This window comes from Charadrius vociferus, unplaced genomic scaffold, assembly GCF_000708025.1.
Source record: "Charadrius vociferus isolate BGI_N301 unplaced genomic scaffold, ASM70802v2 scaffold147, whole genome shotgun sequence".
In the NCBI taxonomy this organism is placed as follows: domain Eukaryota; kingdom Metazoa; phylum Chordata; class Aves; order Charadriiformes; family Charadriidae; genus Charadrius; species Charadrius vociferus.
Window position 1 is genome coordinate 6,563,598 of NW_009649570.1, and position 17,120 is coordinate 6,580,717.

The 17,120-nt window shown below is 37.2% G+C and overlaps 1 protein-coding gene across 1 annotated transcript; it reads left to right on the forward strand.

Annotated features, from left to right (window-relative positions):
• The first annotated feature begins 483 nt into the window (after positions 1–483).
• FAM117B (family with sequence similarity 117, member B) lies at positions 484–16,771 on the forward strand. Its single transcript, XM_009890190.1, has 7 exons — positions 484–627; positions 5,136–5,228; positions 5,743–5,856; positions 11,619–11,762; positions 12,814–13,039; positions 13,866–13,986; positions 16,224–16,771. Exons 1-7 carry the CDS (start codon positions 607–609, stop codon positions 16,540–16,542), a joined length of 1,038 nt encoding a protein of 345 aa, XP_009888492.1. The 5' UTR covers positions 484–606; the 3' UTR covers positions 16,543–16,771.
• The last annotated feature ends 349 nt before the right edge of the window (positions 16,772–17,120 follow it).

The following is a 17,120-nucleotide window of genomic DNA, read 5'->3' on the forward strand; positions in this document are numbered from 1 at the left end:
TGTATATTGGGTGGTTAATAAAACATGTCAGTTTATAGTGTCCCTTGAATTCAAGTAGATGAAGGGTAAAGGGCTAGTGGGATGATCTCTACACTAGGCATTAAATTGAAAAAGTCCAGCACAGGTTTTCTTTGTTAGGCTTTATGTATGAGGAAACCTAGCTATTTTCATTTCTTCCAAGCCTTCATATTTTAGAATCCAACGACTGTTGCACCTTTGAGGGAATAAATGGTGGTGTGTGAGTACTGATGCAACATTTGTGACATAAGGATGTTTTTAAGGAAACCATAAAAACACATGTGAGTGCTTATTAAAACTGAATAGAGCCTGGAAAAGCAAATTTAATTCCTATATTAAAAGTATTTTGTTGTATACTTAATAACCTAGTAGTTCTGATTTGATATGATTTGTTGTAGGCAATTAAAATAATTAAGCTCTGTCCTGCTTTCTTTCTAATCAAGTGTTGTTATTCTAGCTGACAAATCAAGACCACCATCATCAAGCCCTTCCAGTATTATTCGCCGGACTTCCTCATTGGATACGCTTGCTGCTCCATACCTTGCTGGACAGTGGCCTCGTGATAATCATGGGCAAGCTGCTCCATGTATGAGAGACAAAGCCACACAGGTAGGACAGATTTTTGTCTTTGGAGTATTAAAATGTGAAGATAGGATTTAAATGTAAGAAGCTTTTCCCTTGAAAACATTCACTTCAGCTTTCTTGCTTGCAAGTTTCTATTCACTTGCTAATTGCAGGAATCCTACCTTTGCTGTTACATATGTGGATTATTTGCGTTCTTCTCTCAGAAAAAGCTGTGAACTATAATACCTATTAAGAGTTCCACTTTCTTCTTGCCTCAGAAAAACACTAGTGTATTGCACATCTATTTTCTCATTGTTCTTACAGTGTGCAGTACACTAGATTGCACTGGTTTTAAGTACTATTTAGTTTAAATTTATTCAAGAGAACTTGCTGACTTCTTATGTCTGTCTTAAAACTGAATAAAAAAGCTTCTGTAGTACCTGCATAAAAGTTATTGTAGCCTTTTCTATGATAGGCTGTTCATCCTCCAATTGTAAAAGGCCTTTAATGTTTGCCTGGGATCTATGCATCAAGTATAGATTTATATGCATTGAAGAGCTGCCTCATTGAACAGTGAATGATATTCAAATTTAACTCAACTAGAAAGTATTTAAAAAGTGCATGATTTGCCAATAATGTAGTTGGAAGAGAAACTGACGGCATATGGGACATAGTTGAGTTTGAGCCTGCCTTAGGTTTGGTAGCAATAACAAAAATGTGACCACTAATGTTTCAGTGTGCTGTGTACTCAAATGTGTAGGGTGTTGAGGAGGTGATGTCTGCAGCATAAATTGTTACTGCATGGCCTTCTCAAGATCCACAATGTTTTGCAGAAAGGACAACAACTCAAAGAGCAGGTCACTAGAAAAGTAAGGTGTTTTGTAGGGGAATATCTCCCTATGGATAAAGTGGAAATAGAAACCAGTGAAGAAAGGAGAGCTAACAAAGAAGTTTACTATGCAGGAAAATGAGTTGGAAAAATGGTTAGAAGATGGGGAAGAAGAGATAAGCAAATCGGAGTAAGAGGAGGAGGAGGATGGAAGGCTTATGATATACCAGGAATTGCTGTTCATGCTTACCTGTTAAAAGGCATCATTAAAGGGCAGAACTAAACCAGTGTGGGTGACAGCTATTTATTTTCATATTTGATTTCTTAGGATAATACTTTTTTTTCCAAAATAATTGTATTTCTATACTACTGCCAAAGTAATAGCTATATTCAGCTGATCTCTTTCAGCTTAGTTTTGGTTTAATCTGAGTCATGGTTGGGCTTCTATAATCTCTGCATTTTCCAGCTAGATTAAATATTATCCTTTTTTGGCTTACATTTTTCTTTTGTCTTTTTCTTCCAATTCTGACACATTTAGCTGTTCTCTATGGTAGCTGAGCTTTCATGTATGATGGGAAACATTTGCAAAGATTAATAGGAAGAATATAAAGGGCAGAATGAGTATATTTAGTGGTGATGGATGTTAGTATACTGCTGAGGGAAATACAATGATCTGTTTGCACTTCCTAATTTAAAATTTATTAAACAGTAAAAAATTTTGGGATACAGACATACATCTGTATGTCCAAAGCTTGTGTTGATATGACACTGATGAGGCAATGTTGTGTTTAATCTTTCTAGTGTGCTTAAGAAGCAACCATTAGAGCTCAGGACAAGTTTAAAATGTGATTTACAGTAGTTAGTTTCCCAAGTTAGTACAGGCTCTCCATTTGTATTGTTTAGCATTTCTGAAGGTGTGGTGTTTGGATGAAGTTTCACTTACAAAATATTCTGGCTCCAGTGTGTAATCTCAGATTTCACAAAGCCTGGCATGAAATGGATGTGTTTGGACTTCAAAAGTTTAGTGAACAGGAATTGAATCTATTGAGATACAAAAGATGTTCAAGTTGAGTAAGCGGGCTATCTTGATTCTGCGGGTTTATGGTGTAGGGAGGAGAGTCATTCAGGAAGCAGATAGGGAAGAGACAGCAATTAGTGACACACTTCAGCTTGCAGGCCTTTGTAGAGATGTCCGTAGGTCATAGCTGAGAACTGTGTGAGAGATCCCAGGTCATGCAGAGACTGTGTATCAGACTCCTGCTTTGATTGTTTTGTTGAAACCTGTCTATAAAACGAGACTGAATTATGTACATGCAGAATGTTTGTTGGCTGATGAATAAGTGTTATTATTGAGGGTCTGGCTGGAATTCATTCATGCAGATACTGTTTTAAGTGCTGCTAAAACAGGTGTTTGTAATCTTGTGTCTTTCTTCCTTTGAATCAAACCTGTTTGGCTTTGCCTGGGGTTGTTTGAAATACAGCTATGTCAAAATACAAGTTAAAATGAGACAACTGCTTTGTATATTTTTAATTCTGAAAGAGTATTTCTTCTAAATGACAAAGTTTTTGCCTCTAAGACTTTTTTTTCCTTAAGTGTTCTCTATCTGTGATAAATTTAGCCTTAAACTCATTTCTCTTTGTAATTCTAGAACAGGCAGAAGGATGTTGTGAATGGTAACAACTAATAAGCAAGTGGTAGTACTTTAGGAATGTAGAGGAATAGAAATTCCTCTTTGTCTATTGGTTATTTGGTCTATGTTTCTTGAAAATAATTATAAACAAAATAAGTAGGAGACTTGCTAAAATAGTATTACATTTCTGTCTTGCTTTAAAGGTTTCCTATAATTTAATGTCTTATACCTACTCTTGCTCTAAAAAGATTTCTAACTATTTGTTTTGAGGATGAGCATCAAAGCAACCTTTAATCTTTTAAAATGAATCTGATATTAATTTATGAAATAAGTCCTGAATCTTAAGTCAAAGTCTTGAATATAAATTAAATGCAAAGACTGATTAGAGTGTTAATTAGATTCCTGTAGGCAAGTGAAATGGTTGTGCTGAGTTGCGAAGTTAGAGTTAGTGGCTGAAATTTACTGTTCCAGAAGCTAGAGGATAGGATGAGACTCCAGATTGACATTTGAGAATTGACTAGACAAAGGTTGGTACTCAGGAATGGGGGTTATCAATTATTCTATTTTATCATGAAGATAAGCGAGTGCTTTTCTGGGAAAATGGATGCTAATGGATTCTAATTTTTCTATGAAATAGGAATTTCAGAACAACCCTACTAACTTTATTATTCAGATTTGTCCCATTTAGTTTTTGATTTGGAATGATGAAGATGAAAAGCTACTGATAGTGGAAGTTTCATTTATATGAAACTTAGAGGTTGCAACTCCCATCAGCTTCAGTTACAGATGTATGTTCAGAGTTACACCTCCATTTTCCCTGCAAAATGGGGATTAATAACCACAACATTGATGGCCTTGTGAGTTTGTGTTCTGAGTACAGAGAGGTTAGGTACATAAGTTCAGCTTGTGGTGTGCAAACTGTTATTCTCAAATATAAGAGCAACTGTTGCACACTGTAGATGTGAAGGCTTTGAGGCAATCAAAGTTGCTGTCTGTAGGAGAAAGTGAGGTATCAATGACTCCTAAGGCTGAGTTAGCTAGATCACTGCTGTGTGCTAAGAACTGCACTATGGCAATAGTGAATTTAAAGGAATTTGCTGTCTCTTTTGGTGTGTAAGCTGCTTCCAGAAATCCTTCCTCCTGCTTCATTAGGTATATGTCTTGTGACTGCACGGAAATTCCTGATAGATGTTATTATCCCTTTTCTTAGAGCATTTAGAGTTCACTGCTTTTGAAGGCCATTCTGGATGTGGTTAGGTGGGAATACAAATTGTGCATAAAGCATGCAGTATTATCACAGGCTTGTCTGTGCATTTTGTTACCTTAAATAAATACAGTTTGTCTTAATAATACTTTGAATTTCTCAGAACTCTTTCACTGCAGTACATTTGGAGGTTTCTTTATTAAATGTTAATGACTTTGTTGGTTTAGTGAAACTAGTTTAGTATTGTCTGTGTTGCATTTTGCTTGGCCTGAGACAGCTATGAATCTGAAGCTCTTTGAGGTGTTAATAAATTAATTCTCTGCTTTGCAATAGCTCTAGTGGTGCGTATATGCCTTGCCTTCACTCTTCTTGTTTTTCTGAGCAAGAACATGATTTTGAAGCTGTACTGGTGCAGTCTTTCACAATGTTTACACCAAACTACCCTTGCTAATGCGTCAGAAATAGCAAGGTCAGCATCTGTGCAAGAAATAAAATATACCATCTCCCCCATATTCAGCACTGTCGTACTGGTTCTTCAGAAGCTTTATAGCAGCTTGTGGTACATCTGGCTGTTAATACTGCCTTATGGTCAATAATTTGGGAAGGAAACTAGCACGTTCCTATATTAGAGTAGGTCTTAAAGTTGTTGTTTGTTTGTGGGGTTTTTTTCCTTTTTTGTTTAGTTTGTTTTTGTCTTTAATTACATAGTTTCACTTTGCTTTTTCGTACTTTACTTGTCAGGAAGGCTTCTAGTCAGTGACTGCTTTTCAGTTGCAGTTCTGAATCTAGCAAATCTAACACTTTTCTCTCTTTTAATTTGTCTCAAAATACTCTGCCAGAAAGTAGGAATTATCTATCTTTAATTAGTCCTGTAATCTTCTTGCTGCAGACAGAAAGTGCCTGGGCTGAAGAATATTTAGAAAAGAAGAGAAGCTCACACAAACGTTCAGCATCATGGGGCAGCAACGATCAACTCAAGGAGGTCAGAAATGCTATTATTTGAGATACCTTATGATGACACTTTTTGCTGGTATGCAGTGTTACTGTGAGTGTTCAGCAAGGCATGAATATTTTACTGCTTTGTTTTATTGTACAGATCATGGGCTTGGGAAAAATAAGAAATAGCTATTCATTTGGTATTGATTTCATATAATAATGCAGGACTATTAAAATTTTTAATCTGAGTGTGTGGCAAAGAAAGTGTCAAATGCAGGTGACATTCTTCATCAAAGGAGGAAAACCAGCAGTGACCAAACTACTTTTAAACTTTATGTAATTCAAGTTCTTTCATTAAACCTCCAGAGATATCTTGTGGGCTTCAGCTGAACTGGTAGCTAACATGGTAGGTTTGCAAGAACTGGAGTCTTAATTTAGTGCGGGCAATAGTTATGAATGTTGCGGTAGTAAAGAACTTTAAGTGATGGAGTAAACTGATGAAACTATATATGTACCTGAATATATCTGGTGGAATCTAATGTGAATTCTTCCTTTATTAGATTGCAAAATTGCGTCAACAATTGCAGAGAAGCAAACACAGCAGTAGACATCATCGCGATAAAGAAAGACAGTCTCCATTTCATGGTAACCATGCAGCCATTAACCACAGTCAGGTAAGGCTGTGCTCTTTTTGGACATATTGGTTAGCTAATACTGTTTTAAACTCCTTTCAAGGTTGGAATTTGTCTTAAAGGGAACTTTAAAAATAAAAAAAACCCTGCTAAATATTTTGTAGCTATAGATGAATTCTATGAAATAGATCCGTTTCCTTCGACTTCCTCAAGTGTATGGGGTCCTGGATCTTTTTGTTACTTGGCTAGGTTAGCTTTGAACTCCCACTTTCAAAGAATTTCAGATAGTTAGATCCTTCCTTAAAGCAAGAGTCTTAAAGTGCATTCTACAGGCTCTACAGAAGGATGGCAGATAAATTTAATCTAAACCCGTAGATTATCTTTTTCGTTAAGCATTGCTGTAACAATTAGGAATTTGCATGTAGAATGTAGCATGGAGCAAACTGGTGGTAAAATGATATACGCTCAAATAAAATTGTTGGTTTTGCTGATCGCGTTTTGTGTCTTGACAATAGCATTTGACTAATCCTATGATGAACTGATTTAGAGACCTGACCTGACAAAAGGCTACTCAATGGGATTTTTATGTACTCTATTAAAAGTGTTTATACTCTTGATGGCTTCATTCAGCCTTTGTAAGACTTTTTTTTCTTTTTTTTTTTTTTTTTTCCCCCTCACTTATCATGCCTTGAGACATTAAGTAGTAATCACTTCAAAAATTGTGGTGGTTGGGCCACCACACTTTCTGTGTGCAGTTGCAGTTTTATCTCAAGACTGTTAATGAGGTCAGGTTCACAGAGAGGTAATATTTTTAGCTCAATTGAGAGCAGGTGGAAAAGAATTACAGGCTTTTAGACACACAGATCCTTTTTCAGGTCTGTTTTGCTTGAGTGACTTCCAGAAAATCAATAGGAAACTTTGGCCATTTTTTCAGAAGAAAGCTTCCCTCCCCCTCCCTGTTATCTCATGAATGTATATTTATGACAACACACAATTTCTTTAACAGTTACGAAAAGAACAAATCCCTCACGATTGCCTTGCGAGTCAATGTAGTTGAAAGAAACCATGGAACTGTCAGTGTTGTGAATTGAGAAAGTACTTCAGCAGTGAAGCTTCTCTGCAAATCTGATCATATTCCCAATTACTACTGAAATGCAGTTAGCATTGTTCTAACAAATATCATACTTTGCTACTAGTTAATGAAAACTGTTTCCTTTCTGTCGTTCCATCCTTCCAGAAATAATTTAGGCCAGGGAGGGAAGCTCTTGTGACAGCATGTGTCCTGCTCTACAGGTACTTACCCATTCTGATAAAGGATGAAATAAAAAATAGAAGGGAGAACCATACATTTTCTGACATAAGAATTTGGGAATTATTTCTTCAAACTCTTTAAATCTTGAAACAGAAACTGTTTCCTTCTCTTCTGTATAGCAGAAGAACAATTTGAACTTGAAGCAGGCTGTCTACTACAAATTCCTACATTTTGATCTGCTTTACTGAAGTGCAGATGCAGTGTAGCGTGTTGCTAGTCTTAGTGACTGCTGTAGCTCAAGTCAGAACAGTCCAAAATGATGAAAGAAGAAAGACAAATAAATGACCCGATCCCTTTCTAGGGTTTTTTGAGAAAGTTTATGAAAATTGGTGAGACGCATTGGGGGGGATTAAATAAATTGGAGGTCAAAATACTTGACGCAGGTATTTTGTCCAAATATGAGGAACTTGTTTGAAGATTTGTTCTGTACTTGTGGGCAATTGAGGCATTTTAAACAAAGAAGTGTACTGAGTAACTTCTGGTATAGGCCTTTCAGTACACTAGAGAATTATGTGCAGTCTTTAACAGGTGTGGCTTGGTATTCCTCAAAACTGTAAGTTTTTGAATGCTAAGCTATTGTCGCTTTAACATAGATAACATTAGTGGTTTTTAATTTTGAAAAAGAACAGTGATGCTACTACTCTGAAAAATACTGCCCCCAAAATTAGGTATATAAAATTTTTTTGCATCATAATTACTTTATTATGCTCGTGAAATTTTGCTTCTTGTATGGAGGTCTTTTGCATTCTGTCAAATTTTAGAGTACGTGAATAAAATATTGCACAACAGATAATTAGGTTTTGGGCTTGTGAAACGGACTATAAAACATAAACTGAGGCAAAGCAGCTTTTCCAGCATTGTGTTACAAAACAAATCATTGTTTTTCTTGGTAAATTTTGTGCCAGCTGTGTCGAGCTACTTGTGGAGGGGCAAAGTTACAGAAGGCTTCAAAAAGAGTAAGCGAAGGATTAGATTAATGGTATTTAAGAGGCTGCTTTCTATGTCAGAGTGAAAATCTGTAACTGTAGGCATCAAGGGCAAAGTTCCTGGGCTTTCTTATTCCTTTCTAGAGAACTGCTAAACTAGAATTTCTGGCAGCAGCTCAGTTCCTGCAGGATTTGTGGGAAGGGCTGTGTGGAAACACTTGCAGTTAGTGATTAGAATATTTAGAAATTTTTTTACGTTCCCAACTTGAAGGAAGCTTGCAGTTGTTGACTCTAGGGGGTCATACAAAGATTTCTGAGTTCAAGGAGTTGGATTCCTGACAAGACCGAGAAAATGTGTTGAGAAATTGCCTCAGTAGTCACTTCACAGAGACCAGGTAAACTCTGTTTAACATTTTGGAAATGGCTTACTCTTCTAGTTAAAACTAAAAGAAGCAATTCGGTGGATATATTTCCTCTTTTCTTTCCTACTAATGAGCAGTTAAGCTTTTCCACAATTCTTGGGTTTTACCAAAATTCTTACAGTGGTTCTTACCACTTATGATTGGCTTTGAAGAAAGAAATCCACACAGTCTCTGTGGAATAAGCTTGTTAGCTATTTCTGTCCCTCCACTCAGAATTAGGAAATATTTGGTGTGAGGAACTTGATCAAGTCCTTGCTGCTAACTACATTTTTTTCCAGAGCAATTGCATGTTGTTTGTTAGGTTGGGTTTTTTTTGTGATGCCAGAAATGTTCCATTCTGCTTCTCTTTACAGGAAGAGGGGTTTGCAGCTGGCTCAGGTGATCTCCAGATGCTTCTAGGAACGTTGGATTTTGAATTAATTCCATGTTACTAAATCTGTAAATAGGAGTCAAACCAATGGGATTTTCCTTTATTCTCAGTGTTAATATAATGGAGAAACTAGAATTGAGGCCAGAGCTGAAGTCAGAATAAATGGATTAGGTCTTTCAAAATAATCTTTTTTTCCTCAGTGCACTTGGCTGATGTTATGCCGCTACTTGATACTATGAACCATCAAGGCCCCACCTTTCACTTTCCTGGGAAGCATGTGTCCTTTATGTCTTACCAATCGGTTGATCCTTAGCAAACACTAATATAATTTGCAGTGGGGTTTTTTGTTTCACTCTTACCACCTTACATAGGTATAATATTTCATTTTTAGAGTGGAATTACTGTGATGCATTCAACCTTGAGGTGGTTTGATGTTAATATCCAAAAGCATCAAAAAACCTTGGGTTCTATTTAAAGTTTTGTTGCTTGTTGAAAAATTGGATGAGCTTAGAGCGTTTTTCTAAAATGCGTATGAACAACTTGGGTTTGTCATCACCCATATTTCATATCTCATGAGTTTATGCCATGCCTGTAACTTTCAGGACTCTAAATGTCCCGCACCAAAACTCCCTGGCAGTGTATTATTATGTGAGCACTGTAATAATTGTCCTGTGTTTGGCACCTCGCTTCATTTTGTGCCTTCCCAAATATGCAGATGAGTAGTCAAAGGTTGGTAGCCTATTCCTGTATGTTAGAGGCCAGCTCCATGCAAATCTCTGTGAAGGCAGTATTTCTGATATTGTTTCTTGTTTCGAGGCTGATTGTTCCACTCCAGCACTCTGGGTTAACAAGTCATCCTCAGTCATGTACAGAATACTGTTTCTCTTGGAAGTGAAACATGCTGTATTAAACCATAATGAACTCTGTTGGAGCAACTTGTGCTTTTCTTCCTTGAGCTCTTCAAATATTACTGATTCTAACAATTTCTGTGGTAGGCAATCGTATTTAAAAGATGGAGAATTCTCATGTTTTGCTAATGGCTGCTGAAATCGTAGACAAGCATACTTGTGTTCTGCTTTCTACTTCTTTAACAAGTTCAGTTTGTCCTAAGAACATGTATATTTAATAACTGTATGCATAAACAATCTTTATTAGTGCCTAAACTTGTGCTGATATACCTATATTATGACTGGATATTGACCTGTGTTTACTGGATTGTTGATCCAAGGCCTTGTTTGGAGCAGAATTAGCAGGGTTGCTTTCTCAGACTTCCTGGTACTTTTCTCCAGTGGTTTGTTTTCTCTTTTTTCATCTTCAGGCAAGACTTTTGAAAGTCTTTCCAAGTTTGGCCATTATGGGAATGTTTAGTTTTTGTTGACATAAACACAGTCACAAGCATTTCCTGAACAGAAGCTTTTGTAGTCCTTGTGCAAGCTGTGCTCCCTCTTTTTTTTTTTTTTTTTTATTTTAATAGCTATCCTAGTGCTTTGGTAAAGCAAAACCAATATAATTCGTAAGTTTTGCCACCTTGGAGATTTGTGATTGTGAGAATAAGTCTGCATTATGACATGCACTTAAAATTCTCTTGTTTACATTATTTTTTGTTAAGGTAATTTTTCTTCCAGACAAATTTTATGTGGTTTTTGAGAATTCTCATGCAAAGTTGCAATGCTTTGGTGTCTGTCTAAGCACAGTCTTGCTGTCTTGTTACTTAGAGAAAAAATACAAAAAACCACAAACGAACCACTTTGAAGACGGTGTGAGAATGCTACTGTCCGTCAATCAGTAGAGGAGATGTTCTCAATCACAGCACACTAGACCATAGAGCCTAGGAATTTTACACAGGAATTCTGCTGTGACTTTGTGTCACGCTGTTCTTTGAGTTGAGCTAAACATTTGCAGGAAGCCTTCCATTATCTCTAATAGTGCCCTGCATAATCACCAGGAGTCTATGTTGAAGTTTAGGGTGGGATCTCCTAATGTTCTGGTAGCATGATTTTTAATAGAGGGGAGGATGGCTAATGGAGAATATGGGAAATCTCGAAGTTGTGGTGTACTAAAAGGGGCTTCAGTAACATGTTTTCAGAGAATGGCGTTTTCATGCATACTTTGAAACACTGGATTTTTAAAATGTTGATCTTAATTCTGAAGCAACTATGTATTAATATTTGGGTTTGGGATTTTATTCTTTCTGTGGAAATCTTCCTAAATTGTTTTGTCAACCTTTTATTCTGGCTTAATATATTTACTATGTTTGTCTTCATTTCTAGCATAGTGCAATCTTGCATTTGTGGAATAATTTTCCTTCTGCATGTGTCATGTTACTGTAGGTGACAGCAGACTTCCATTAAAATAATTTTAATGAAATTACAAATGGTAAATCGAACAGTGAAGGAAGTGAAATTGTGTTACAGCTCACTTCAGAAAGAATGTGAATATATTTTAAAGGCTTCAAAATTACTTACATTTAAATGTTTACTGTTAAATTTTCACTTGTAAAGCAATATCAAGCTGGAGGCACACCACATCAAGGGAAAGTTCTGAGACTAGATTGTTGAAAGCTTTTCCTGCTAGAAATTAGATTTGAAACAAAATTCACGTTGTCTGTGTCTTCATTTAAGGTATCTGTTTTAACACAGTCGCTATCATTTAATATAAATCCTTGACACTGTGGTATAAATGTGTTCTGTTTAAAGGCTCACTTTTGAGTAGAAACAGTAACTGTGTTATGTAAGTAAATCTATATTGCTTTCTCACTGTCTCTGGTTCTGCAGGCTCCCATCCCAAAGAGTGTTCTTGTTCCTGTGATACCTATTACCAAATCAACAGGATCACGATTCCGAAACAGTGTAGAAGGACTGAATCAGGAGATTGAGATAATAATTAAGGAGACGGGAGACAAAGAAGAACAGCTTGTTGTATGTATCTGCCACCATGATTGCTTTCTAAAATTATTTTGCTTTTGGTTTGAGGTTTTTAAGTCCTAAGTGTTATTTTGCACAGTTTTTGAATTAACTATATCTGGAATTAATTTTGCTTTCTTTGGTAAAGGTGGTTGAAAAGTCTCTTGGAAAGCAAAAAGAAGGAAGGAGTTAAAGCTTAAATCTGAACCTTTTTCCTCTGTGCTTACTGTGATATAATTATTTTACAATAAAATAAGAAATACCAGTAAAACAGGGAAAAGACAAAAGGTCTGTTTTGAGAATTTTTGTAGTAAGTTTTTCTTTTCTGTGTCCATGCTGAACTGTCCCCATCCAAGTTGAAGCATAACTTGCCCATTTTAACTTTCATTTTATTTTTAGGTATTTTTAGAGGTAAATTTAGTAATAAATCAGAAATACAGGCCACGAAGATGATTAAGGGACTGGAACATCTTTCATATGAGGAGAGGCTGAGGGAGCTGGGACTGTTCAACCCTGAGAAGAGAAAGCTCAGGGGATCTTATCGATGTGTATAAATATCTGATGTGCAGGAATGAAGAGGAGGGAGCCGGACTCTTCAGTAGTGTCCAATGGCAGGGCAAGGGCCATAAACAAAAAAGCATTAAATTCAATCTGAACACAAGAAAAACGCCTTTATTTTTTTTACTTTTAGTGTGTGTGTGCTCAAAACTGGAGCAGGTTGCCCAGAGAGGTTGTGGAATCACTGTCTGTGGAGACAGTCAAAACCTGACTGGACACAGTCCTGGACAGGCTGCTCTAGCTGACTCTGCTTGAGCAGGGGTGTTGGACTAGATAATCTTGAGAGGTCCTTCCAACCTCAGCAATTCTGTGGTTTTGTGAAATTTTGCAAACTGTTGTCCTTAGTTTCTGAACCTGACTTTTTTTTAATTTCTGTTGGAGTCTTGTGTAATGGATAGAATTTTCTACTTCAAACAGTTTATGAAACTCAAAAAACCCTTCAGCATTACTGGATTTAAAGAAATTGCTAACCAGACAAGAGCAGCTGATACATTTTTATTTTTAATAGCCTCAAGATATTCCAGATGGGCACCGTGCACCACCTCCGTTGGTTCAGCGTAGTAGTAGTACTCGCAGCATTGATACCCAAACACCTGGTGGAGCAGACAGGGGTAGTAACAACAGCAGCCGCTCCCAGTCAGTATCTCCAACCTCATTTCTTACCATCTCTAACGAAGGCAGTGAGGGAAGTCCATGTTCTACAGATGATCTTCTTGCTGATTCCAGAGATAAAGGTACTGTGTAACTTTAAAAGTTCAACAATGCTAAACTTTAACTTGTTGCTATGTGGGTGAACATGAACTTAGAGAGGGGTTTTGTTTCATATATCCATGGAGAAATGGTAGAATGTTTCTTTCTTTTTAAGTGATCTGTTTGGGTTTTTTTCAAAATTGCTCCAAATACCATGTGTGCACACCTATCTAGTGCTCTGTAGTTGAAGCTGGATAGATGTGACTGAGGAATGTGCTTCCCAAACAAATTTTTTTGTTTTAAAATAATAGATTCTTCAAATACTGTAAGCATGTTGAAGAAGCAATAAAGTAGTAGTGTACAGCAATAGGTGGAACAGCGAAGCAGGTTAGTCCTGTTGCTCCTGGGAGGTATTTTGTATCATCTCAGACAAAACAGGCAACCTTCCAATTTAACTGTTTGGGTTTCTTTTAATTTTTTTTTTTTTTAACCAGAAACCTTCTGAGATATACTAGGTGAATTTTACAATTTAACATAAACCTGTGCTGGTTTTTAAGGAATATGGCTTCTGCCCACTTCGTTTGGCTAGATGGTGACAGCTCAGGACCATAGATTGAAGTCTGCAGTTACAGAATTGGAATGAACAAAGACTGCAGAGGAGCCTGAAAATGGTATAAGGAGAAATAGAAAGGAGGAAAGGGATTGAGATAAGAAAGCTTATTTGCAAATGAAGACTTGGAGGCAAATTAAAATCTTTCTTAATTTTACAGCATTGATAATGAAGTGGGTTTCAATCTGGGGGGCATTTAAAGATTGTTATTTTTTTTATAGTGTGACACATTTAAGTGATGAGATACTCTGTTTCTGCAGAGAATGGGAATAATTCTCCCTTGCCAAAATATGCTACCTCACCAAAACCCAACAACAGCTACATGTTCAAGCGTGAACCTCCAGAGGGCTGTGAAAAGGTGAAAGTCTTTGAGGAAAGCTTGTAAGTTCATCTTTACTGCATTTAACATTCAGAGGTACCCCTTGGTTTGTTGATTTTTGTCAGATCAAAATTATAAGTTCAGCTACTAAAACCATGCTAACAGCCTGATCTCTGTTGTTTTGTATGACTACATACTGGTATATACGTATGCATTTTTTTTGCTGAATTTTGTGTTAAAATCAAAACCTTGAGAGGCTTTTTTTTTAAACTAGCATAACTTGAGAGGATGTCTCTTACCTGGCAGGTCGTGGGGGAGGAACTCAAATAACCAGGTACAGAGAGATGTACTAAGAAGCTGTAATGCAGGTGCATCAGCTAATATGTCACAGCTTTACAGGCACATCCAGTAACCTAGACTCTGAAGACCATATTCTTTTCAGCTACATCTATGAAGTTGTGAAACTTCTAGTGAGAAAGGAGCAAATTTGGCCCTGAGTATTTAATGCTTTGGTTATTCTGAAGAAGCTGCCTTTTGTGATTTGGGAATATTCTGTGGGTTCTATGTTTTTATTATTATTTTCAGTGGAGTTTTTATACCCTTATGTCACTTGGATGCAAGAATCTTAACCTATAGTTAAAAATTTCATTTCATCAGGCAAGGAGTATCATTTGGTTATAATTCTCTTATGCCTATATTATCTCAGCAGTGCCATCTAGTATAAGTAGTAATTATAAACATTATAGCTGCCTTTATATATTTTCCATCTCTGATCTCTGCAAATGGATTTTGAGCGGTCTCTATCACCTCTCTATAGCAATGTGGAAAGGGTTACAGTAACTTAAGCTACCTGTTTCTATTTTAGAGTGTGTAAGCTATGTTGCCAACAGATTAGATATTCTTCACTTGCTCCAAGAACATATTCCATTGTGATTTGACTTGCATTTGCATTTCTTTTTGGATGTCCTTGCTACATAGCTGAAGGATTGTTCTGCTGTAGAGCGAAACAGGCTTCTAATGGAGCTTCTACCTAGATGTGTCAGTTCTTAAGACACTGCAGGCTCATGCAAAAATCTTTCTCACATCTGGTACTTGCATTCTACACGTACGTGGAATCCATGAGTGTAGCTATTTAAAACTCAACCTTTGTTTAACATGATTTCTATTTGAAGCTTACAGGATTTTCATTTGGGGGAAAAAAATTATAAATGGGGCTGAGTTCTCTGGACACTTGGGGAGTCAGCTATCAAGGAAACATACCCATTTCATTAACAGAATTACTTTTCAGAATGAGTATCTCCTACAAGAGTAGACTGAAAGATTGACTTGCTTGGTCTAGTAGGAGACGGGGCATATGGCTGTCTTATGAACACACGGAAGAGAGGGGAAGGTTATAGACTAAAGGACAATGCTGGCAAAAAAGAAAGCCGAGTATAAATTTCTAATGGTTATTTCCAGCTGGGAAGAGAGGCTTTGGAACAGATTCCCATAGTTTGGTCTTAAAGTTAGACTCGCTTAGTAGATTTACATTTGCAGAGTTAGAGATAGACACAGAAAGTGTTCCTATGCTATCCATAGTTTCCCTTTCAGCTCTGTCTTTTATAAACCATGCCTCTGAGTTGGTTGAATTATATGCTGAGGTGGCAAAACTGCAAATCGGGGTCTAAATGTGTGTTCCACACTTCCTTCCCAGGTTATAGGCACTTAATTGTGAACGACACTGGGAATACTACATTTTACTCTCTGCATTGTGTTTCTAAGTTAGATGGGCTCATTGTTTACAGACATTCAGGCCGTGCTCAGGTGAACATGCAAAGGAGGCAAAAGTCTAGAAAAGGGCATCCCCCTATGATCATGAACAGCTCTGAGATACGCAATATTAGGAACATTGCTATGCCAGCCTTCTTTCACAAGGCTTGCAGTATGAAGCGTATCTATGTGGGGGGCAGAACTTTTTGGGTTGTGAAAGGTTCTGGAGAATGTGATCGAGAATATTTATGCTAATTCATGGACAAGGTTTGTGATCTGCAACATGAAGTTAGTGTCTTCCTTTGGTTTGGAGACAGCCTGCCTTAAGAACATGCTGTTTAACTTGTAGTATGTGTAAGCAAGCAGTTTAAACCACCTTGCCGTTTGCCGTGTGGTGGGAGTGTCATGAAGGCATTATTGAGTAGCTGAAATACTTCAAGTTTAAACCTCAACTTGTCTCTGGTGATGTGTTCAGTAATACATACCTGCAATTGACAGAATTTGATTGTTTAATGTAATTTTAAAACTATTGTGTATATTTTATTTCTAGGCCAAAGCCATTGCATGAAATTCCAGCCTTCTACTGCCCTGACAAGAACAAAGTGAATTTCATTCCTAAGAGTGGCTCTGCTTTCTGTCTTGTCAGCATCCTCAAGCCACTTCTTCCCACACAGGATCTTACACTTAAGGGCACGACACACAGCCTGACTGTCTCCTCTGGCATGACGCCTGGTTTGTTGCAGCCCATTTCGATGGCTTCCTTGTCTACAAACACAGATCAAGACAGGATCTCTCGTGGAACAAGTACAGTAATACCACAGACCTCTATACTCCAGCAATCAGGACATATTGAGGAAGCTGAAGGATAGATTTCGATTGTCTTGACATTTTTCTGGGCAACTACTGGGGAAAAAATTGGAACCAGTGACTTTGTGATCACACTATTTGCATTGTTTTAACAATTTGTGGCACTGTCATAATTGAACTGTTTGTATAATTGACAGTTTGGTAGCACATTGAGAAGTTCAGGAGGATGCAGCAGCTGATACTCTGTTGCACTTTCTGCTTATGAAGACTCCGGTTCTGTTTCTCTCCTGCTTTTTTAAACACTGGTGAAAACAAAGACTGTCATAATCTTTTGCCATTTGAAGGACCAGTTGTTGTGATGCTATGTGTCCTTTGACCTTTTTTCCCATTAAAGCAAAAATCTCAAGACCAACCAGCTGATCCCATTTACCGTTGTAATCTGCAGGGGGGAGGGGTAATCAGATGGTTTTGCAAGATGTTTTTTGTATGAAAATGTGTATTTTGTAACAAAAATTTGCCTTTTCTGGTGCATAGCAGACGATGTTTAGAAGACACTTTCCTGGTAATGATATTTCCCTCCACCCCCCCCTTTTTTTTTTTTTAAGTGAAGAGTCTTTTTTACTTGGCTGTTTTACAGCTG